The 21,470-nt window shown below is 58.0% G+C and overlaps 1 protein-coding gene across 18 annotated transcripts in view; it reads left to right on the top strand.

Annotated features, from left to right (window-relative positions):
- The window catches only part of EIF4G3 (eukaryotic translation initiation factor 4 gamma 3), a 48,409-nt gene that overhangs the window by 13,692 nt on the left and 13,247 nt on the right, over positions 1-21,470 (top strand). For 5 of the 18 annotated variants that reach the window (XR_014494010.1, XM_083375756.1, XM_083375745.1 and 2 more), the window contains exons 3-15: positions 1,216-1,344; positions 3,557-3,661; positions 8,475-8,570; positions 11,973-12,005; positions 14,712-14,732; positions 15,175-15,354; positions 15,791-15,905; positions 16,135-16,238; positions 16,539-16,661; positions 17,891-18,002; positions 19,234-20,124; positions 20,265-20,356; positions 20,511-20,763. Coding sequence is in view for 17 of the 18 variants with exons in the window: in XM_083375756.1 (XP_083231882.1) it covers positions 1,216-1,344; positions 3,557-3,661; positions 8,475-8,570; positions 11,973-12,005; positions 14,712-14,732; positions 15,175-15,354; positions 15,791-15,905; positions 16,135-16,238; positions 16,539-16,661; positions 17,891-18,002; positions 19,234-20,124; positions 20,265-20,356; positions 20,511-20,763 (2,254 nt within the window). In the remaining variant the exon portion in view is untranslated. The remainder of the gene's footprint in view (positions 1-1,215; positions 1,345-3,556; positions 3,662-8,474; positions 8,571-11,972; positions 12,006-14,711; positions 14,733-15,174; positions 15,355-15,790; positions 15,906-16,134; positions 16,239-16,538; positions 16,662-17,890; positions 18,003-19,233; positions 20,125-20,264; positions 20,357-20,510; positions 20,764-21,470) is intronic. The other 13 variants (XM_083375754.1, XM_083375751.1, XM_083375758.1 and 10 more) reach the window with 10 other exon arrangements.

The raw sequence follows: 21,470 nt of genomic DNA, 5'->3' as shown, positions 1-21,470 counted from the left end.
TTTTTTCCCCCCCGTGAGAGATGTGGGTCAGGAGGCCAATCCATTTTGCTGCCAGCCGTCGGTGAGCCTGGAGGAATGGGGCATTTTAAAGTAGGGTATCAGCATCGGGGCAAGGAAACGAACTGGGTTGGGAGGAAGCATAATTGCCAACAGTTGTGTCCCCCCCCCCCATTAATACTTTTCTTAGAGTGGATGAAGCGAAACTGCTGATGGGGGAAATGGGCATATCTGTGTGGATCCTTAAAAAAAAATAATAATAAATCAGCACAGCTTTCCTGACCGCTTCACGTCCAGAGACCAGCCTAGTTGTTTGAAAGCTCACCCTATTTATTTGCAGGAAAGGGTGGGATTATCTTGTAGGTAGTGCTCACCGGTTGGGTTGGGGGGGGGGTTTGGTTTTGGTTTTGGCTAATAGCCAGCCTTTCCCAAACGGAGGAAGCGCACTCTCTCTCTTTCTCTCTCTCTCTCTCTCTCTCTCTCTCTCCTGGAAAAGTGAATTAAAACATGATTGCGGCTTGCAGATAGAAAGTAAAACCATCGTTGATTTTTTTTAAAAAAAATTGAGAATGGAAGGCCGCCTAAGGGTGCACGCAGTTAGGCATGGCGCGTGGAAATGAAAAGAAGGTGAGACACCACACACACACACACACACACACACACACACACACACACACACAGAAACAGAGCCCGCTTTCTCCCATCAAAGCAAGATGGTAATCTGGCGCTTTGTCCTCTTTAGAGCCCACGTTGCCCAGTTGCCTTTGAAGCCGAGGCGTTAATTAGAGGGCGCCTTTTTATCTTAAGCCTTGCTTTTGATCGCGGATCATCTTCGGTCTTCGGTTTAGCCAGGCTTCCCGCGCGAGTGGCTCAACTTTCCTCTCCCCACCCGGGTGGGCCGGCCTCCCTGTTCCTAGCAGTGGCCGGTGGCTCTCTCTTCCTTTGTGGAAATTCCCAGCCCTCTCCAAGCTCTTTTTTCTCTTATCTCCAGAAGAAACAAAGGGGGGGGGGAATTAAGGATCTGCCCCCCCCTCTTCTTTCTAGGATCGAACGGGACCTTGGCAGCCCCGGATCCTCTTTGGAGTCAAGTCCAGTACGGCGGTTTATAGCTGCTCCGAGGAGCCTACGTGACCGCCGCCCGGAGCTGCTTGCTTTCTTTTCCGTTGTTTTTTTTTTTTACGCCTCTTTGGCTTCGGCTAACAGATTATCTCCTTGCAGGTTACGCAGGTGGCGAGGCAGCCAGGCCCTCCGGCCCCTTCCCCTTACTCTGCTCATGAAATAAGCAAGGGGCATCCAGCCCTTGCCGCCACTCCCCCCGGGCATGCCTCCTCCCCAGGTCTCAGCCAGGTAAGACTTCTCGGTCAGGGATCTGAGACTACTTCTCCAAAATGTGTGTGTGTGTGTGTGTGGAGAGAGGGGGGGGAATGTCAAGCTGGGCACAGGAGAAGGGGTGGGGGACAGGGTGCTGCTCCTCTTAAATGGCCAGGGTCGGGGCTGAAGGAGAGGACCCCCCCTGACCACGGCTGGATTGCTTAGGGGGGGCCATTTCGCCCTTCCATCGCCCTTCCCAAGCTTGCTTCCTTCGAGGCTTCCTTTCGGCGAACAGATGATGGTTCGATTCCCCCTCTCTGCCCGCCCGCCCTCCCTCCCTCCCCGTTAACTTTCTCCTCCTGTCAGAAACCATCTTCTCTCCTCCCCCCCCCCAAAAGGCAAGCGAAAGTGCTGAGGGAAGGGAGGGACGCGGTGGCAAGGCGAGACCGCAGCGCCTTGAAAAGGGAGCAGTAGCCACTTTGGTTAAATGGAAGCTGGAGGCGGCACCGAGTATTCGAGACCAGGATGGCTGGTCTCGAACACAGATCCCCCACCCCACCCCCTCGGATGGGTTTTAACCGCTCCAGCCGGCGTTTGGGGCCCTTTTCGCTAGACGAGGCCAGAAGATTGGGATTGATGTCGTGCAGGCCCGAGAAGGCTTTTGTCTCCCACTGTGGCCATTGCTCGCGTGGGGGGGGGGTGTTTGCCTTTTTTGGGGGTAGGGCTGGGGGCGTTGTTTAACGTCCGAACCCGGCAGCGGTGGGCCTGGCAGGCCGCTAGGACAGATAGACAAGTGCGAAAGAAAGAAGGGAGGTAGTTTAGCCTTGTGCCTCTTGAAGCAAAAGCGCAGAAGCTCCTGAGAACGTCCCGGGCCGGCCACCGTGCCCAACGGAGTCGTCCTCCCTGGCTGCGTTTGTGACCACCCGGCTCTCGGAGGCGGCTTCTGAGCTCCCCGAAGAAAAGCTAGGCGCCCCCTCCCCCAATCTTGCACAAGCCTCTTGAGCCCCCAAATCTCTTCCCCTTAATTTCGTTTCTCCTGGCCCACCCTTGGGGAGGTCAATCCGCTTGGCTCCTGGCCTCCGTTGGGTTTTAATCTGAGACAAGCGGGCAGCCCTGGCCCTCGCGCAGGCCTGCCCCAACCGTCAGCTGGTGGGTTTTTGTCAGCAAGGGCGCTTCTTCTTCTTCCTTGGTCCAAATGATGGTTTAATCTTGCCTTTCTCTCTCTCCTTCCCCCGCCCCCCCCCGCCCCCTCCTTCCCTTCCCGTGTCGGGGGGTCACTGCTTGCCCCGCAGTTGTGGGGGGCCAGCTCAAGAGCGGTTGGACGTATGGGTCCCACTGCTTTCTCTCTAGGATTACTTTCCCTAAATGCACCGGAGGAGAAATTGACGCGCCTTTATCGGCCTTAAAGTCAAGTGCCCGTTCACGTTGCGGATGCTTTTTTTCGGGGGGGGGAGTCGATCGCAGGCAGGAGTTTCTGAGCCCCCTTTTGTCTCAGTCGGCTGCGGGGGGTCTCTCCCCCTTGCCGACCCTTTGCCCTTTCTCTGGAGAGGATTTATGTGCTCTGTCCAAAGGATGGCCTGTCTCAGCACCTCGAGTTGCCCCTTTCTCTCTCTCTCTCTCACATACACACACACACATGCACACACATTCACACACACACTCGCTCACTTACCACCTGGATGGCTTCTTGGAGAAAAGAGGCTGCCAATGGGGGGGGGGCTATTGGAAATGGCCTTTTCCCCCAAGCAGTTTAGAGACAAACCGGGCTTCCTCTAGGTGGGGATTATTCGGGGGTGGCGGTGGCGGAGTTGAGCCTGGCGCCTAGGGTCCGAAGGAAAGCGGGCGGGGGCGGGGAGGAATAGCCGCGGAGTCCCGTCCCCCCCCCCCCCCCCCGCTGTGGGTTCGTGTTAACTAGAAAGCCGCCAGCCCTGTGCCGGGATCGTTCCCAGGTCTGAGGAGGAGGAAGATGACGGTTGCTGGAAAAGCTGAATTTGCTCTTTGTGCTTCGTAGTTTGGCGAGAGGGAGAAGGAGAGACCCTCCCCCAGGGCACGCAGCCCCCTCCCCTCCCAGATCCTGCCGAGCGATCGGAGGGGAGAGGATGCGTTGCCTCCGTTGCCCGCCTTCCTTCTGCCCCTCTTGCGCTCTCTCTCTCTCTCTCTCTCTCTCTTTCTCTCTCTCTGTCCCCTGTTGCATTCCTCCCCTCCCCTCTCTCTCTCACTCTGTCACTCTCTTTCACTCTCGCTCCAGCAGCCAGGAGGGAGGAGGGACAGAAGTTTTCCACCCCACCCAAGAGCCAGCAGTCTTTTTGAAGATCCAAGGGAACTGGTGCAAAGGATTCTGGGATGTGGGATGGTGAGTCACAAGAGGAAAAGAAAAAAGAAAAAAAAAAAAAGGTCCAGTGATGTCCGCTGGACCAGCCTGGCTCGGGTCGTCGTGTTGACACGCAGGGCCCCTCCTTGCAGACACGCCGGGGGGGGTGGTGGCGGGGGGGGGAGAAAAAAGTTCATGCAGGCCACATAACTTCTTGGACCTGGAGGGCAGGTTGCCATTTTTGGGCTGGAGGCATCCGGTCCCCCTCCGGGGGGGGGGAATTTCACGCCGTGCTGCTGCTCGGCCTTGGGATCTCTCAAAGTCCAGAATTCAGAATGCAGAATTCCGAGCAGGGGCGGTGCTTTCTCCGCAAAAGAGGGGAGTGGGGGGGCAATCCCGAGCAGGGGCAGTGCTTTCTCCGCAAAAGAGGGGAGGGGGGCTGGTTGCGTTTCCCGGCCTCTGGCGGTAAGTGTCCCAGGCGAGGGCTGTTCGTTCAGTGCCTCCGCTAGGCCTGGGGTGGCTTCTCCGTTGCTCCCGCCGGCCTCGGTTCGGAGGGTGGAAGGCGAAGGAAGCGTTTTGCTGACGTCTCCGCAGCCGGGGAAGGAGTTGAGGGCGCAAACCCCATTGGCTGCCCCCCAAAAGACGGCCCTTAGGAAGATGGAGAAGGAGCCTGGCCTTAAGAATGGCCTGGAGGAATCCAGGGTTATGTGTCCATCGTCTCTGTGCGCTCTCTAGGACCGATGGACACCAGGGGGCCGTCCTTCACAGCTTTCCCCCCCATTTTGGGGAGATCTCCGAGGAAGGGGAGAAGGAAAAAATGCCTTCTCTGGAACTTTGGTGTGCTTCATCCCATCCCCGCCATTCCAGAAAACACAAGCAGATTTCCCACCTCGCCGCCCAGTCGGCGGCAGGGATCCGTTGCGCCGACGGAGAGCTGCTTTCTTGGCGGTCAGGAGCAACGGGGGGGGGGGGGGGGGGAGAAGCCTGCTTGTTTTAAGTCCGTTTCCAAACCCCGGGAAACGATGGTCTTGTCTGGAGCGTTGGGATTTCAGCTGCTTTTTTTCGAAGCCGCTTCCTCAAAGAGTTGCCAACTGTCTGTGGTGGCTTGCCTAAAGTCATTTTATTTTTATTTTTATTTATTTTAATCCCATTTATATCCCGCCCTTCTCCGAAGACTCAGGGCGGCTTACAATCTAAGCACAAATCAAATGTGCTTAGCAATAGCCTTCATTCTATGTATATGCCTGCTCTTATTAGGGCTTTCCCCACCCCCCAACCAGCGGCATTTTTTACAAAGTCAGCTTATTGCCCCCAACAATCTAGGTCCTCATGTTACCTACCTCGGAAGGATGGAAGGCTGAGTCAACCTTGAGCCTTGTGGGATGCGAACCTGCCTGCAATAATTGCAGGCAGCTGGCGTTACTTAAGGAGGCATTAGCCCACTGCTCCACCAGTCATGGCAGGGAGGCTTTGGTAATTTGGTGAGGCAAGGTCCAGCGGCCTTTATTGCTGATCGGGAGCTGGCAGGAATGCCGGAGGTGGTGGTCCGTGGTGGGAGTTTTCAACTTCTGGATGAAAAAATAGGCCACCCCCCTGCCTTGCTAAATGGTTTGTGGCCCAGCTTTCTGCAGAAATCTGGCACATTCCTCCGCCGCCCTCTGTGTCAGGCCCTCTGTGCCTTTCTCTGTGTTCCCTCGTGAAGGAAAAAGAGCCTTTGAGATTGTCAGCTTCGCTAATTTATTTATTTTATTTATTTATTTTATTAAATTTATATACCGCCCTATTCCCGTAGGACTCAGGGCGGTTTACAGGGAAAATTAAAAGCATAACATACAAAAATTAAAGTCAGTTAAAACAATGAATTAATTTGAAAGTCCCCGAAATTTAAAACTAAAACCCAATAAAAAATTAAAACCCCTCAGCCTGGGCCAGACAGCTCGAAGAGCCACGTTTTCAGGTCCCGACGAAATGAGCGAAGGTCGGGGGCAGTCCTAAGTTCCGTGGGAAGTTGGCTCCATAGGGCCGGCGTGCCCACAGAGAACGCTCTTCCCCTGGGAATTGCTCTAAGTCAGAGTTAGGTGGGGGGGAAAGTGCAGCCTTCCCTCCCCCCCCAGGAATAAATCTAGGGAGTCCACGGTTTGCTTGTAATCGTTTTAAATCTGAAACCTTGTAGACTCACGTCAGGCTTCTGTGGATAAAAGTGGGCTCAAAACCCAGAGCACGTTTGGATGGCTGTCCTGCCAGGCCTTAGGCAAGCCCAGTCCAGATTTATTTATTTTATGTATTTATTTGGCTTCCTCTCCCCTTCTCCCTAAGTTGCTGGAGATTTTTTTACAGAGAGCCCTGACCAAAGTTTTAGCAACCTCTGCTCCGAAAGGCAAATCTACGTAACGTAATCCGGCGCTTGTGCTCTTCTCCCTCCTCAAAATTATTCGTCTTAAAATTTAGAAAACCTCGTGGGAGGAGAAAGCTGATTTCATTCACAATACGGCAGAAAAGGGGTAAATTTCCCCCCCCCCCCACACACACGCAAGAGAGACCCCCTCTAGGGAAGCCCCGCGCCTCCTCTGCGCTTCCCAGGCCATTGGGAAAGGTTCGCATCCAGGACTCGGTTGCGGTCTTCTCACGTCCCTGAGGATGACCTGAAAAGTAACGCTTGCTGAGATTTGGTCGGGCTTTTTATCCTTGGAAAGGGAGGCAGGGACGGGCTTTCGTTCCCATAAATAGCCATCGGAGCTTCCCGGCGGAGAACGGAGAGGCTTGGAGGGGCTTTTAGCGCAGAGGGCGTCATCCCAGAGCGTGGTGATGGATGATGCTCTTGGAGCCAGCTGTTTTGGCAGCAGCTTGGCCCGGCTGCGCGAAAACCTTCCTTTTGTGAATTGAGCTGTTTCAGCAGCCTGGATCACCGCCGGCCGGCTTCCTGAAAAGAAGTAAGGCGCCGTGGTCCGGGGACTTCATGCGCTCGTCGACGGCAGAATTAAAATCCCAAGATGCTGCGCGAATGCGGGCTTCGCAAGCGCACAGCCCTTGGCCTTGTCCAGCCCCAGCCCGTTGTGCGCCTGCTCAGGCAGGCCGGAGCTGAGGATGAGTCAGCGGGGGCCCGCTTGTGAGTCAGTCAAATATTGTAAGGAGGATGTCTTTTTTGGAGGGGTGGGGGGCACTGGACAGGGGACTTCTGGCACCCCAGAGCGGGCATTTCCGTCACGCTGATGCTGTTGAGAATTGGAAACGAAAGGGCTGCCTGTGACTCGGCATTTTGAAATACACACACACACACACACACACACACACACGGACAGAGTGATGCAACAGAGTACGTCTGTTGTTTATTTCCAGCCCAGCTAGGAGCGCGGGGTGGGAAGCAGATCTTGTTGCCCAGCGGGCCTAGTGAGTAGGGATCAACTAGTTTGGGAAGCCGATCAAAATAGTTCCTTTTTTCCCTTTCCTGTCTTGAGCCAGAGGAGGGCGCTACAATGGGAAAATTCCTGGGCACCTGAAGCACGTGGGGGGGTTCCTCTCTTGGACGTTTAACACTCAGGTGCCACGAGCTTCTTTCTCTTTCTTTCTTTCTTTTTAATAAATGCAATCCTGAATTTCTGTCCTCTCTCCAGAGGCAGACGCCACCGGGCGCACGGCTGGGCCCGAATCCCACTTTCCCCCTTTGTTCCCAATGATCTTCCTTCGACGAGCGCTTCTTTGCAAACGAGGACGGTCCAAAGCGGGGAGCGCGGCCAGAGGGCTGCAACGTTCCGGGGTGCCGCTCCGGGAATGAACACACACACAAAAAAATCAAAACAAAAAACCAGGATGAGCTGCTTCTGCCTGCTGCCTGCTTTTGAGACCAGCATCCCGAGGTTTTCCTTCCTGCCTCCCCTAAGTAGCACAGGGCTCTCCTTTGGATGGCATCCTAGTCTTGGCTGAGGGATCTCCCGCCCACTCCCCAGGGCACAGCTTCTGCTTCCAGGAGGAGAGACGACAGCGCAGGGGAATTGGCTCCTGCCTGAGAGATGCACACTGCGGCGTGTCGATAACAGCCGAGGCGGAGCGGGGTTGGATGAGTGTTTGGGGTTTAGTGGGCAGTCGCAAAAGAATGGGGGATGCCCCAAGACTGACGGCTAATTTGCTTCACGCGCGGGATGGCCCGGTCTAAGAGACTCGGCTGAACCGCACCTTCCGACGTGACGAGTCTCCGCAACATCAAAACATGGGAGGCGTTTTTTGTGGTCGCCCGCTCTTGCTCTCGTCGACCCAGCTCAGGGCTCTTCAAACGTGGCCCTTGGATGACTTGCGGACTTCAGCTCCCAGAATGTGCCTGGCGGAGGTATTCTGGGAGTTGGGAAGTCCACCAGCCTCCTAAAAGGGCCAAGTGTGAAGACCCTTGACCTAGCGGCTCTTTGGAAGAGTTGGCTCCCGGTTCTCTTTGTCTGCTGAGGTGCTTTGGGCAGCGGGTGGGTGGGGGTGGCTCTTCTCTTGCCCATCTATGATTCCTCCTGTCTTAACGTCGAATGTGGCGTCACGACACCCTGGAGACGGGGAGGCGAGCAGGAAAGGCAGGCCAGGGACAACCAGGCAAAAGAGTTCCCAGCTTGCCTGGAAGACTCCCTTCAGGAAACTCAGCCTGCCCCGGGTGGGGCGGAGGGGCGGGGATTTGTCTGGAATTCAGGGGATTGAAAGGCTCCAGGACTTTCCCAACTCTTCCTTTTTCTACTGCCTTCCAATCTCCTTCCTCTCGTGCCCGGATGGAACCCAGGGTCCGGGAGGCGGCTAGGTGCCGGTCGGGGTCCTTGCGGGGCGGGGTGGAAGGAAATCCCGGCTCCCGTCGCTTGCCAACGTTGCTTTCTCTTCTCTGCGGCAGGCTCCCTACCCGGCGGGACAGAACGCCGCGCCCACCACGCTGGTGTACCCCCAGGCCCCGCAGGCGATGAACACCCAGCCTCAGACCCGCTCTCCGGTAAGTCGGCTCAAAACGGTGGCTCAGCCTCTACTCGCCTCCCCGCTGGGGTGGCTGCTGCTGTCGGAGGAGTCCTTGCTTCACCGCCGTTGGGGAGAAGGGGGAAAAAAGACTTGGGCTCTGTGTATTTCTGACCCCCACCCCCCGTCTCTCGTGTGACCCCCGTTGTTAACACTGCAGCGTAAATGCAACACACACACACACACGTACGTCCCTCTTTTTCCCCCCTTACGAATTCTCGCTCAGCACCTGTGGGAACTTTGCCAAAAGGTGTGGAGGGGGGTCTGCTGCCAGAGGAGCTTGTGGCCATCTCCCTTGCCCCAGATTGGATGTCCTGGTGATCCTGGCCCTTTTTTGCACCACGAGGCTGGTGGGTGGGGGGGGGGGAGAGAACCGTATGGGCGTGTGCCTTTCATAAAATAAAATAAAATTAAAAAAGACGGTTAGCTGTGGTGATAGCCATCCTCTGCCCTTACTCGTCACTCCCCCTCCACCCGGCGCCTTGAGCAGCCGTGGGACAGAGGAGTAGGGGCAGGCCTTTGGTTTCCAGCTGCCTGTTCTGGCTTTGAGGTAGGGGCTTCCTCAGCCAGACCCCAGTTGTGATCTCTGGCGAGCCAGTTTCTTCGGAGGAGAAGGAGGATGCGGCGTCGAGCAAGACTAAGGACGGCTGGCTAGAGTCTGACCTGCCTCGGGGAGCACCTCTCTTAAATCGGTTTTCTTGACAGCCCGGCCGAGCAGTGCCCATCCCCTCCCTCGGCCCTTGGAAGCGGAGGAAGGTTTTGGAACAGTGTCCGGCTTACAGGTCCTTGGCGGGAAGAGGCTGGATAAAATACTACTTTGTAAGCAATACGACAAACTGTACTTAACTCCTTTCTCCCAGACAGTCGTGCCCACGGCACTGCTTCCATTCGGTCGCCCCCCCCCCTTTTTTTTTTTTCCGTTTCCTCCCCGATTGTCGACTGATCTACAGAAAAGCCCTGGTGTTGTGGTTTTTGTTTTTATGTGTTTTGTTTTTTTTGTTTTTCTCCTTCCCCCCTTTTGGGCAAAGGAGCCGTGTTTTTAACGTCGGGCCCAGGTTGGGTCTCCGGATACCTGGCCAGGCTCCGGCTACGTGAACTGTTCCAAGGCAAGGAGACCCGGAGGCAGGGCTGCCAACTCAATCCCAAGACCGACCGCCCCGCAGGAAAGGCCCGCGGCGTTTTCTAGCCCTGGGCGAGGACGGGCATTGAATCGCCCCGGCCGATTTGAGGCAAATTGGATCGGGCACCCCCCCCCCCCCGGGCAGAAGAGAACGGGGTAGAAACGGCCTAGAAGCCGTCAGTCATTTTTTTTTTTTTCCTGTGGTCACGAACAATTCTTCCCCCCCCCCTAAAAATATTATCCTGTGTGCAATTCTTTATTATTATTATTATTATTATTATTGGTGCCATCTCCTGCCTCTCATTGCCACCCCATGACTAAAAATTGCTCACACTTAACATTTCATTCTCCCATCCCCACCCTTGCGCAAGTCCAAAACAAATGCAATTTCGGCTGCTCTCCAATCCCTCTCGCATTTTGTTCTGGGCTTGGTTGCATTGGTTTCTCATTCCTTTCCCCCCCCCCCGAACCCCGAATCCCGCCCGGTCCTGGGGGAGGGGTGCTGAGGGGCTGGCGGGGTCACAGCTGGTGGCCTTGTGTCCATTTCCCTGTTGGGTAACAAAGGGCAGCAGCACGGGCTTCTGTGCCCATGGGGACCCCATTTTCTTTGCCCTTCGGAGCCTGGGGGAGCAGCTCTAGCGCCTCCCCCCCCCCCGACTGCACCAGCTGGCTTTGCCACCTTCCCAGGCGCATCCAAACCCGCCTCTCGCCACGTGTGCCAGCTGCCACGAGGCAAAAGGGAGGCCGGGCCTAACCGCTTTGGGTTGCTTTTTACGGCAACTTGACCGGAGGAGTTGCCAAACCACCCAGCTGGGCGTGCGAAGGGCAGTTCCCAATTGCGGGGCTTCCCTTAAGCATGGGAGGCGGGGGGTGGGTGGGTTTCCCCTTCCCAACCACACTCCAGCCTCCAGTGGGCGACACTGGGAGCCCGATAGGCTCCTCCCCCCCCCAGGAAACGAACCCCCGAAAAGTCTCTGAGCCACGAGTGACTACAGTTTGTTCTGTTGCTTACAGCTCCGGAGGAAGACGTCGGCCAGTAGCTGACGGCAGCCAGCAGGAAATTAGGCTAGCTTGTTTCTTTCCCTAAAAGTTTGGCGTTGGAGTGCTTTTTTGGGGTAGCTTAGCGTCCTCGAGTTTCCCCAAATGTTTTGCAAAGAGGGACGGGCGGGGGGGGCGTGTCCGCCCTGCAATTTGGCTGGAGAGGACTCGGCTTGTCTTGAATATTCCTCTGGAGAGGAAAGAGGGGGAGGCCAGGGGTGACCTTGGTTGGAGAGAGGGGCCGGGGAAGGCTGGCGGCTTCAGAGTCCCCCCCCCCCATTCCAGGGAACCAAAAGATCTTTCTGCTGGCACTCGCCCGTCCCGTTTTTGTGCGCTCCTCTTCGGGCTCCTGGATAGGATTTGGGCCGTCGGCCGTTTTTGTTTGCATTCGTACAAGCCGGTTTTTTTGGGGGGGGTTTGAGAAAATAGGAGGAGGTCATCTTTCTCCAACCGTCCTGCCTGCAGCTACTCTATGGATTTATTTCGAGCAAGCATCCGTACCCCCTGCCGGTCGGTCGGTGGGTCGGCCCATTTGGCAGAACAATAAAAAGAGGCAGTCAGAAAGATTTAAGAGTGCAAAAAAAGGGGGGGGGGAGAAACGAGGGAAGGGCGAGGAGGGTGAAGGGAGACCTTGACTTGTCAACTCCCGGCTTTTCACGGCCAGCCTTTTGTGCCGAGGTGGTGCTGGAGATGAGGACTCCTGTGATTCACGATGGGGGGGCTGGAAGGAAAGACGGTTGCTCTTTGGGTGGGCGGCCGCCCGACCGAAAGGCTGGGCTATTAAAGCTGGCAGGGCAGAACACTGGGCTGCTTCTCCCCCCCCCTTCCTCCACTTTCAGTTCCCGGCTGTTGCTCTGGACCCCCCTCCCTTGGGAACACTCAGCCCAATTGCCCCACCCCACCCCAATGCACTAGTGGGGGGTGGGCTTTCCCAGGGCTGCCTCTCGGGAGCAAGGGGCAGCGCCCTTGTCCTGGCCACCGGTTCACCCCTGGGGTCAGCTGGGGTCGCTGTGCCCCTCCCTCTGTGTGCTGCAGCTGCGCTTCCTCCCAGTGCTCTTTTATTTCCTCATCTCTTCATTTACGCACCCCCCACCCCACCCCACCCCCTCATGGGTTTCATTTGCATAGAGTGTGACACGTTGGCCTTTTGTTGTGTTTCTGACTCTCTGTGCCTTCCCTTTTTTTGTGTGTGTGTGTGTTTGTGTTTCTCCCGCTTCTCCTCAGTTCGCAGCCGGGCCTCGACCTGCCCACCACCAGGTACAGTACCTTCCTTGCCCCCCTCCCCCTCTTTTCTCCCTCTGCTACACAGCCTGGTTGCGGGATCTGGGGCAGCGGGGGGGGGGGGGCGTTCCGGCTGGCTAGCTAGCCGGCCCTCTTCCTCCTCCTCCTCCTGCAAATTCTGAAGGATGCTCTTCGGGAAGGGCCGGCTCCACTTTCTAACAGCTACTAATTCCCTTCGAGAAGATAGGGTGGGGTAGGGTGGGGTTTGTAGTTCTCCCTGTAGCCTGGGGAGCAGGGGAGACTGACCCCCTACCCACGACCACTTGTAACAAGCTGCCCTTCTGTTCTTCCCCTTTCGTGTCCCTGCGGATGGGGTTGGTGGTAGTGTGAGGAGGAGGAGGTCTAATACAGAAGAAGAGCTGCAGCTGGGGCCGCTGAATTGCAGTTAGGAAAGCAGGCCCTGGCCTCTCGTAGCCAAGACCCCACCCACACACACACACACAAAACCTGATAAGCCAAATTATCACATGATGCTGGTGTTCTGGCCCAGACGTGAGCATCTGTGAGTCTCGTGCGAGAACTCAAAAAAAAAAGGGGTGGTGGTGACGATTGTGAGACGCGGCACGATTTGGCTGCGGTAGCCTCTTTCTACTTAACAATATTGGGGCTCCACGGGTGCCACCAAGGAGCGTCGGGGTTGCCGTTTTGCTGAATTCCTGGTGTGGATGAGAGAGAGTCCACAGGGGCTTCTCCTCCCCCCCCCTGTCTGTAACCCCCCCCTTTCTGTGCCCTTGAGGTCTAGGAAAGGACGTTTCGGGCTGTTGCACGTTGGAGCTATCCCGGCTGAGCCCAGGCGGGTGGAGCGTCGCAGATCTGGATAGATAGGGAAGTAGCTGTTAGAAAGGCCGACCGCTGGGGGCTCCTTGCCGGCACCCTAAGTAGCAGGCAGCATCCGACAGGAGGCATCTCGCATCTCTCGTTTATGCGCTCGATTAATTATACGTAGAGGTTACTGTGCAAAACGGCGCAAGGCGCCTTTCGATCTTCATGCGCACCATGAAACAAAAAAGTAGCTAGAAGCAGTTCGAGGTGGCTTGGTCCCAGAACTGGATGCGAGCTGAAAATGGATCACGAGCTGAAGTTCAGAGCCTTGTTACGACTTTCCCGGGGTTTTTTGTTTTTTGTTTTGGTGGGGGGAGGGTTTTGCTGTGAGGGTCAGAGGTGGCCCCCTGCCCAAGTGCTGGCCGTAATGGAAGACGCCCAACGCTGCCGCCAGGATCCCTGTCAGTCCCTGCGAGGCCAAAGCACTGGCTTTTGGGGCAGTGAGGTCATCCGACAAATGGCTTGTGTCCAACCTCCGACGCAAGCACGTGGCGTCACAGCGCTTGTGTGATCATCTTGTCATTCCCCCACACACACACCCAACAAATGCCCATAAACTCTGGGTTGGTTTGATCGATACTGGCTGAATGTTTGTGGGGGACACGCCCCCCCCATCCTCCCGGTTTCGTGGTCTTCCCCAGAGCCTTTTGCTCGTTGCCCTTCCGTGCTTTGGCGGTGGCGTCTGACCACATGCGACGTTTGTGCTAAGCTGCCTCCTCCTCCAAATCCCTGACAGGCAACTAGCAGGAGCCCTTTGCACCTCGGGGCGCCACGCCAAGCTGTTAAGAAGCAACCGTGGGGAGGGGTGTGCGTGCGTGTGTGTGTGTGTGTGAAAGAACGGAATGGTTATGGGTGACAGAAAGAGGGAGGGGGGAGCCTAAAACCCACTGTTTGCTCGGAGGGCGGCTTCCCCACTGGCTGAGATCTGCCAGATCTCTCCGTTGGCTTCTGCTTTGCCCATCCCAATCCGTCAGCCCCTTTTTCGGCGAGCTGCTGAGTGTGGAGACGCTGGCCTGGCCTTGTCACGTTGGGGACAGCAAGGGGATGGTTCCCCCCCTCCCTCCCTGTTCTTTCCCCACGTATTAGTCGGCCCTACAGGTGGAGGCGAGGTGAGGGAAGGGGTTCTGCTTCTGGGTTTCCACGAAGCGGAGCAGAGCTTTCCAGGCGCAGCCAGGTGCCCCAGCTTTCTCTCCTGGCCTGGGCAGGGCAGCCTTCCCAAGGGAAGGCAGCAAAAGGAGAAGCTGGCTGGATCCAATCGGACTTTAGGGGATTAAAAGATACACCACAAACACCCCACCACCTGCCCTCTTTGGGCAGATGATTTACCACTGGCTTGCTCTGGGGTTTTGCCGGGCAGTTTCCCAGCAATTCTCAATTAGTCCTGACCAGCAGGGCAGGTGTGAGTGGTGGTGGTCTTGGGGAGTGAGTCCCAGGAATGCTGGTTTTTATGGCTCCTGTCCCATCCACCCTCCGGCGGGGATGAACCCTGCTCTGCTTCTCCAAATGAGATGAAGTGGGGAACTGGTGCGTGTCCCAGGCTGGCCCCCGTTTGGGCTGGGAGTGCCCATCCGATGTTTGTGGGTGCCCGTTAGCTCTCCTTTCTGCTGTGCGCTCTGGGCTCCCCCAAGGCAGCAGGAAAGAGCGCCCGCAGGAGGTTGCCGATTGGCTCCTCTCGGGACAGATCCCGTGGGCGCCTGGTGCGCAGGCAGCTCCATCCAGGGTGTTCTCCTGGGTGCCGCGGAGGTTAGCTGGCCAGGCCGATTGGGCCAGGGTCCTCCCTTGCATGCTGGCCCCTCCCTCCTGACCTGTCAGCTGTTCCACCGGTCTTTCTTTTTATTTCCTGCTGCTTCGTTGTTGAAGGGAGGATTCAGACCGATCCAGGTAACTTTTTTCCCCTACCGGCTCTGCATGGCCCGACTGTCTCTCGGTCCCCCCTCCGTGACGGTTGACGCTTGACACCCCATCCTGGACTTTGCACCCGAGACAGAGTCTACACCCGTCAAAAAAGGCTACCTTACCAGAGCTCTTTGCCCCCCTCCCCCCCAGTTGATGGTCTTGGGGATGGGGATAATTTAAAGCCAGGTTGCCCCCTTTTTATCTTTTTATTTTTTTAAAAGAAGACTTCCGCAAGGTAACCTCAGAGAAGGCCCCGTGCGGGGAATCCTGTGGGCCTGTTTGCACCAAGAAGGTTCGGTCCGGGTCCCGCCTCGGTCCCGCTGCTCCAGGGACGTGGGTCTTCTTAAGCGAGGGCTGCCTAGCTTTCCGCCTTTTCTGGTGCCGATGGTCTACTAACCCAACGGGTTCCTCGCTTGCCTCCCCCCAGTTTTTCCAGAGGCCTCAAATCCAGCCCCCTCGAGCCACGATCCAGAACAGCAGCCCCTCCCTCCGCCCGGGTGCACAAACCCCCACGGCGGTCTATCAGACCAATCAGCACATCATGATGGTCAACCACCTCCCGATGCCCTATCCGATGCCTCAGGGGCCCCAGTACTGTATCCCACAGGTAAGGGGGGGTTGCTGCTGCTGTTCCGGGGGGGGGACGGGGAGGGGCGGCTTTGTTGTGGGCTTCCTCCACTTCCCTGTCCTTGATAACATTGGCCAGTTTGTAAGCTTTGGCTGGGAGAGGGCTGGGTGTGCCACCCTCGGAAAAACAGTGGCAGTTGCGCTGGGTGGCTTCGCCCGGCGGGCATCGCGAGCCCTCTGTGGTCCTGCCTGGTTTTTCAGGGCTGCTTCTGGAGGACGAAGACTATGGGGGGGGGGGGGGTTGGAGGAAGGCAGAGCTTTCCCACAGGCTCAGCAGGTGGAATGCCCACCCTCCCTCTAGGCTGCTGCCACTTTCCAGCCAGAGGCCTGCTTTGTATTCCCCCCCCCCCCTGGAGAGAGTGTGTGTTGCTCCTTTCTCACCCAGCCCTTTCTGTTGTGTCCTCCTCCTTCCACAGTATCGACACAGCGGTCCTCCTTACGTGGGGCCTCCACAACAGTATCCCGTTCAGCCCCCAGGGCCCGGCCCCTTCTATCCGGGACCGGGGCCTGGAGAATTCCCCAATGCCTACGGTAAGATGTTCCTAAGTGAAATAGGCTGCTTTTGGTCCCTTTACCCCACCCCACCCCTGTTACATCTGTCCAGCCTCAAGGGGGTGGGGGTTCATCCCAGAGCTCCTGAAGGGTGTCTGAATGGCTCCTGGCTTGGGGAAGGTTGGCTGACCCGAAAAAGGGGGCTCAAGTGGCTGCGTTCAGCCCCAGCCAGACGGGCCTTTCCCCTCCCCCCCTTCCTTCGTTCCAGGAGCCCCTTTCTATCCGAGTCAGCCGGTGTATCAGTCGACACCCATCATAGTGCCTACCCCCCAACAGCAGCCCCTCCCGCCCACCAAGCGGGAGAAGAAGACGGTAAGCGCTCTCCGCAGAGGGTGGGGGGCTTCCCACGGCTGGAGTGGTTCCCCAGCCAGGTTGCTGGATGCAGCGTCCCCGAGGGGCGACGTCCAGTAGGTCACAGGGATGGCTTCGGGAAGCCCTTTGGCTGGCTCAGGGACTGGCTGGGTGTTTTAGCTCTTCGGTTGGCCCCAGGAGGGCATCGGAGGGCGGCTTCGTCTGATCTCCGTTGCCTGGGTATAGTCAAGAGTACCGAAGCAGGTCGGAAGATCTGAGTAGAGAAGAGAGCTCAGCGGCTTCCTTGCCTTTGTGTGCCAGATCCGCATCCGGGATCCGAATCAAGGGGGCAAAGACATAACAGAAGAAATTATGTCTGGCGGAGGGAGCAGGAACCCCACGCCTCCTGCGGTCCGGCCCACCTCTACCCCTACACCTCCTCAGGTAACCAGCCCGCCGCCCCCCCCCCCCGGGGGTCCTTTCTCCAGAGGAATCCACATTGCAAAACATGTGCTTGGAGCATCTTTGTAGTAGCTGCGGTTGTGCCTCAGCTGCCCCAAAGAGAGAAAGAGGGTCTGCACCACGGGTTGTCCTCGACTTAACAGCCACACTTGAGCCCAACGTTTCTGTTGCTGAGCGAGACGACGTTTCTGTTGTTATGCGAATCACGGCAGTTGTTAAATTAGTCACACGGCCGCTTAAGGGAACACGGCTCCCCCATTGTGACTCTGCTTGTCAGAAGGTTGCAAACGGTGATCATGTGAGCCGCACCACCACCACCACCCCCGGGACGCTGCCCCCGTTGTAAATATGAGCCAGTCGCCCAGTGGCCAGGTTGGATCCCATGACCACACAGGTCGTGAGTGCAAAAAACAGTCATAAGTTCCCTTTTTCCAGTGACCTAACATCGAACGGCCACTAAGCGAGGACTGCCTGCGGTTCTTTGTCCTGTAGAGACATGTGCAGCCTGTCTTCTGGGCCCTTGTGGGTCTGGAGAGAAAAGCTCAGGATTTCTAACGGAGCTGCCCTGCCCGAATCTGAACCCAGAACCGAACAAACAGGACAGCCGCAATGGCTTCGGCCTGCAGGGATCCACCCTACGGCCATCGGCCGCGGCATCGGTGGCGGGCAGCCCCCTGTCTCCCCCATTCCTACCCCCATCCAGTGGGTCAGGATCTTTGGATGAAGGGCGGAGAAACTCCACGGGGGCTTCGTCAGGGGAAGCCAGTGCCCTAGGGAATTGGCCTGTCTGTTGAGCTCTGGGAGCTTAGAAGGATGGGGTGGGGTGGGGTGGGTGGGCTTTCCCCTAACCCAGGATCCCCGGCTCATTGCCCGGGGTGGGATGGGGGGCGCAAGATGCATGGAGAACTGTGCCCCTGTTGTCTTCGACGTTGGCGATAGTAACCATCTTTCTCTTCCCACTTCGTTCTTCCGCCGCTTTACTCCGTCCCTCCCTCCTCGCGTGCCTTTTTTTCTCTCTCCACCACGTACATTACGGTTTTGTTCTCTTCCTTTCCCACCCCCACCCCCTCCCCAAATTATATTGTTGTTTTTTTCTCACCTGTCTCTTCCCTCCCTTCTTTTTCCTGCTTTGCTGGCTTGCGTTCGGCTTCGGCTAGTCTTTCTGTTCGCACGCTCATTGTTATCACCCTTTTTTGTACTTCCCATCTCAGCAGCAGCTGCCCAGCCAGGCCCCTGAGCACAGCCCGGTGGTCTGCGGGACTGTGGAGAACTCTCCCCTCCCGGCCAGCGGCCCCAGCGCGGCGACGGGCGGCCTCAAGCAAGGTGGGTGGATGGACGGCTCGTCCTGGTTGGAGAGAGAGGTGGGTCTCGTGTGTCCCCCCCCACCCCGGCCAGGATCTTTGGGGGCAGAGGAGAGGCTGAGCCACCCTCTGGCTTGCCAGAGGACAAGAGGGGAATTGTTTGTCTCAAGCCCCATCCGAGCAGCCGACGTCTGCAAAGACCCCAAAGGACGCAGGGAAGCCGAAATCCAACGGTCGGGACAGGCCGCTGCCCCAGCCATGTCCCCAAGGCCTTTTTTTCAGCACCCAAACCTGAGCTGGACCCTGCTCTTGGGAGAGCTGGTCCGAAACGTGCCCCTTTGCGCCCCCACCCCACCCTTCCGGGGCCCTGCTTCGACGTAGCCCCAGCCCTGCTGAGCTGCTCCCAGGCTTCCATCCGGAAGGAGTGCAGAGAGGATGGGATTTGTGTGTTTGTATGTGTGTGTGTGTGTGTGTGTGTGTGTGTGTAGGGGCATATAGGACTTGGTCCCCCTTGGTTTCCTGGTTTAAATTTTAACGTTCATTTCTGTCCGTCGCTAATACTACACGTGCCACACATGCCCGGTCTTCTCCCGGAAGATAAAAGGGTGGTTTACTTACTTTGTTTTGAAAGTGCCGCAAGGAAATCGAATACCATAGACGCTGCTTCGTGCTGCTATATCCCCACCAGGACCATCTCCTCACCATGTTGTTTGACCAGCCTGGCCCTCCCCACCCCCCTCTCTCCCACCTCCCGACTGTTGGATCCACCTTCCCTTGTCTTTCAAACGTGGGTGGCAAACGCTCCTTCCTGAAATGATTGGCTTGTTGGTTGACTGAAGTTTCAAAGCCCAGAGGGAAAGGGCAGCTTAGCCGGGCCCCCGTTTGGCCCAGCGAGGAGCCCCCAACCTGCAAGGGTGCCGTGGCTTCAGAACAGCCGTGCCCCCACCCCCAAAGCAGCAAACTCTTCCTCCTGCCTCTGTCCAGCGACTCTCGGGGGCGGGGGGGCGCTACCCCTGGCTGTGAAAAAATTGGGGGCTTTGCATCGTGGCCCATCCCTTCAGGCTTGGCCTGCCCGAGGTTGAAACGAATCGTGGGGCATTTCTGTGGGGTTCCCCTCTTGCGGGCTTTGGCAGAGAGGCACGCCGAGGAGAGCTGCAGCCGGTGGGCCTTGCAGGGGAGAGGGGGGGGGGGCAGCGTCCGTCGGCTCTGGCAGGGCTGGGCTCTTGTAATTCTGCCTTTCTCCTTTTCCCCAGAAGAGAAGCCTAAAACAGATCCAGTATTAAAATCTCCTTCCCCTGCCCTCAGACCAGAGCCGAGTGGAGAGAGGAAAGAGCAAGCGGGCCTGGCTGCGGAGACCACCCCCCCCTGCCCAGAGACCTCCTCGGAGCCTCCTGGTCCTGCCGGAGCCCCCTCTCTTGCGGTCGTGCCCCCCAGCAGGTCGCCGCTTGCATCCGGCTCGCAGGAGGGCTGCGAACTGGCTTCTTCCCCGCCACGGGAGGCTCCTCCGCCGGCCAGGGCTGGGCCCGGCCTGGAATTGCCCAGCTGCCCCCTGGCGGAGGAGGAGGAGGAGGCCGACCCGGAGAGATGCCGGGAGCCCTCTAGGATAGCCCCCAGCGACCTGCGCCAGACTCCTAGTGCTAATCTCATTAATGAACTCAACGGGCTTCCCGAAAGGCTAACGCTGGACGACGGCGTCCCGGAACCGGGCGGAGCGAAGGAAGCTGGGCCGCCAGCCCTGCAAGTGGCGAGTCAAGAACCGGAGGTGGAATTCGCGCCGCCGGCTGCTGCTACTGCCGCCGCCACCTCCGTGGCTCTTCTTCCCAGCCCTCCCTCGCCGCCTCCGAGGCCCCCCCACTCTCCCCTTGCCCTGCCGGTGGCTCCGGGCCCCTGTCTTCCCCCGTCTCCTCCCTGCTCGCCTTCCCCTCCTCTCCTGCCGGGGGGTGGTGCTCCCCCCGCCCTCCAGGGGGGCTTGGACAGAGAGGAGCCCCCCGAACTGACTCTGAGCAGCGAAGACGCTCCCGAAGCGAAAGACGAACCGGAGGTGGATGGCCGGCCGGAAGAAGAGGAGGAGGAGGAGGAGGAAGAGGAGGAGGAGGAGGAGAACGACTTCCAGGACTTGAGCGCCAAGAGAGGCCTGGGAGGAGGTGGGTCAGCGTGCGCGAGGCTGGGCCTTTCCCTCCTGGGAGAATGGGGTGGGGGAATGGGGCAGGGCTCAGCAAGAGTCTCCCTCCGCCAGACCTGCTTTGGGGGCTGGGCAGTGACCTCTTCTCCATCTGCTTGGTAGCCCCGACAGTTGCAGCTGCACCAAAGACGTGGAAGAAACCAAAAGAAGAGAGCCAGGCGGCCGAGGAAGGGCTGGAGGCGGGGCCTGAGGAGGTGAGGGTCCTCTTCCCCACAGTGGCCTGTTGTGCCTGGAGGGCCCTCCGTGGGTGCCATCTGTGCTCAACTGGGGTGGGTTTGGGGGAGGGGGAGAGGCTAGTGGGTCAAAGAGGGTGTGTGTGTGGTAACGCGGCCTGGCCTCTTGCTTCAGCCTCAGGCAGAAGAGGCGGCCCTCGAAGGGGAGCGGATCCCCGAAACCAAGCCAGAGGCCGGCAGTCTCGGCAGGGCCTCTCCGTCCGACCTGGCAGTAGTCAATGCTGCTGCTGCTGCTGCGACAACGACGGCGGAAGAGAACGGCGAGCAGGAAGGAGCGTCTCTCCGCAACGGGGCCGAGGAGGTTTCCGAGCGGGAAGGAGGCTGCGCGGAGAGCACCAGCGAAGTCCCCGTCTGCCGGCACAAGCCAGGTAGCCTCTCTCGCCGGCCTGGTCTCTGAGCTCAGAGAAGGGAACACACACACACACATACACACACACACACACATGGTAGAACCCCTTGCCGCCAACCTCACAGGAATGGGGAATGGAAAGGATGGTCCAAAGAGAGAGAGCCTCTCTCTTGGGGAAGCGGGGAAAGGTCCGAGCGGGGGACAGCCTGCCTCCTGCAGGGCCAGGATCCAGAAGTGGGATGTGCCTGATGGGCCAGGGGGGGATTAGCTTTCGAGGGCCAGGCCTGCTGTGGTCGCAGAGGGGGAAGACGAGGAGGGCTGTTAGAGACACCTGGCCCCCAGCTACTTTGCCTGCTGCTCCACCCCTCTCCTTCCAGAAGAAAGTCAGAATTTCAGGAGGTGGGGGGGCTGTTTCACCCTTTCAGAGGGACCCAGGGGATTCCGGAATAGCTCCGTTGCCGCATCCCTCCGTCGGGAACCGAACGGCGTGTTAGGTGCACGGTCTCCGAGCCCGTTTCCCCAGTTGTATCGCCGTAATGGTCATTGGCCCCAAAGTAGCCATGGTCAGCCAGGCACGGGACGGAAGCTCCCCTTGCCACTCTATTAGCCTCTTTGAAGTGGGGGGAGGGAAACTTCAGGGCAGCCTGGGATGGTCTGGTTGCCCGCTTTCGCCCAGCTGCCCACTCCCGAGAGGTAAGCTTGGCTGCGAGAGCAACGTTTCTGCCG

Source organism: Vipera ursinii (assembly GCF_947247035.1).
Source record: "Vipera ursinii genome assembly, chromosome: 17".
NCBI lineage: Eukaryota > Metazoa > Chordata > Lepidosauria > Squamata > Viperidae > Vipera > Vipera ursinii.
The sequence above is the reverse complement of the archived record's forward strand: the minus strand, read 5'-3'. Positions and strand labels throughout refer to the sequence as shown.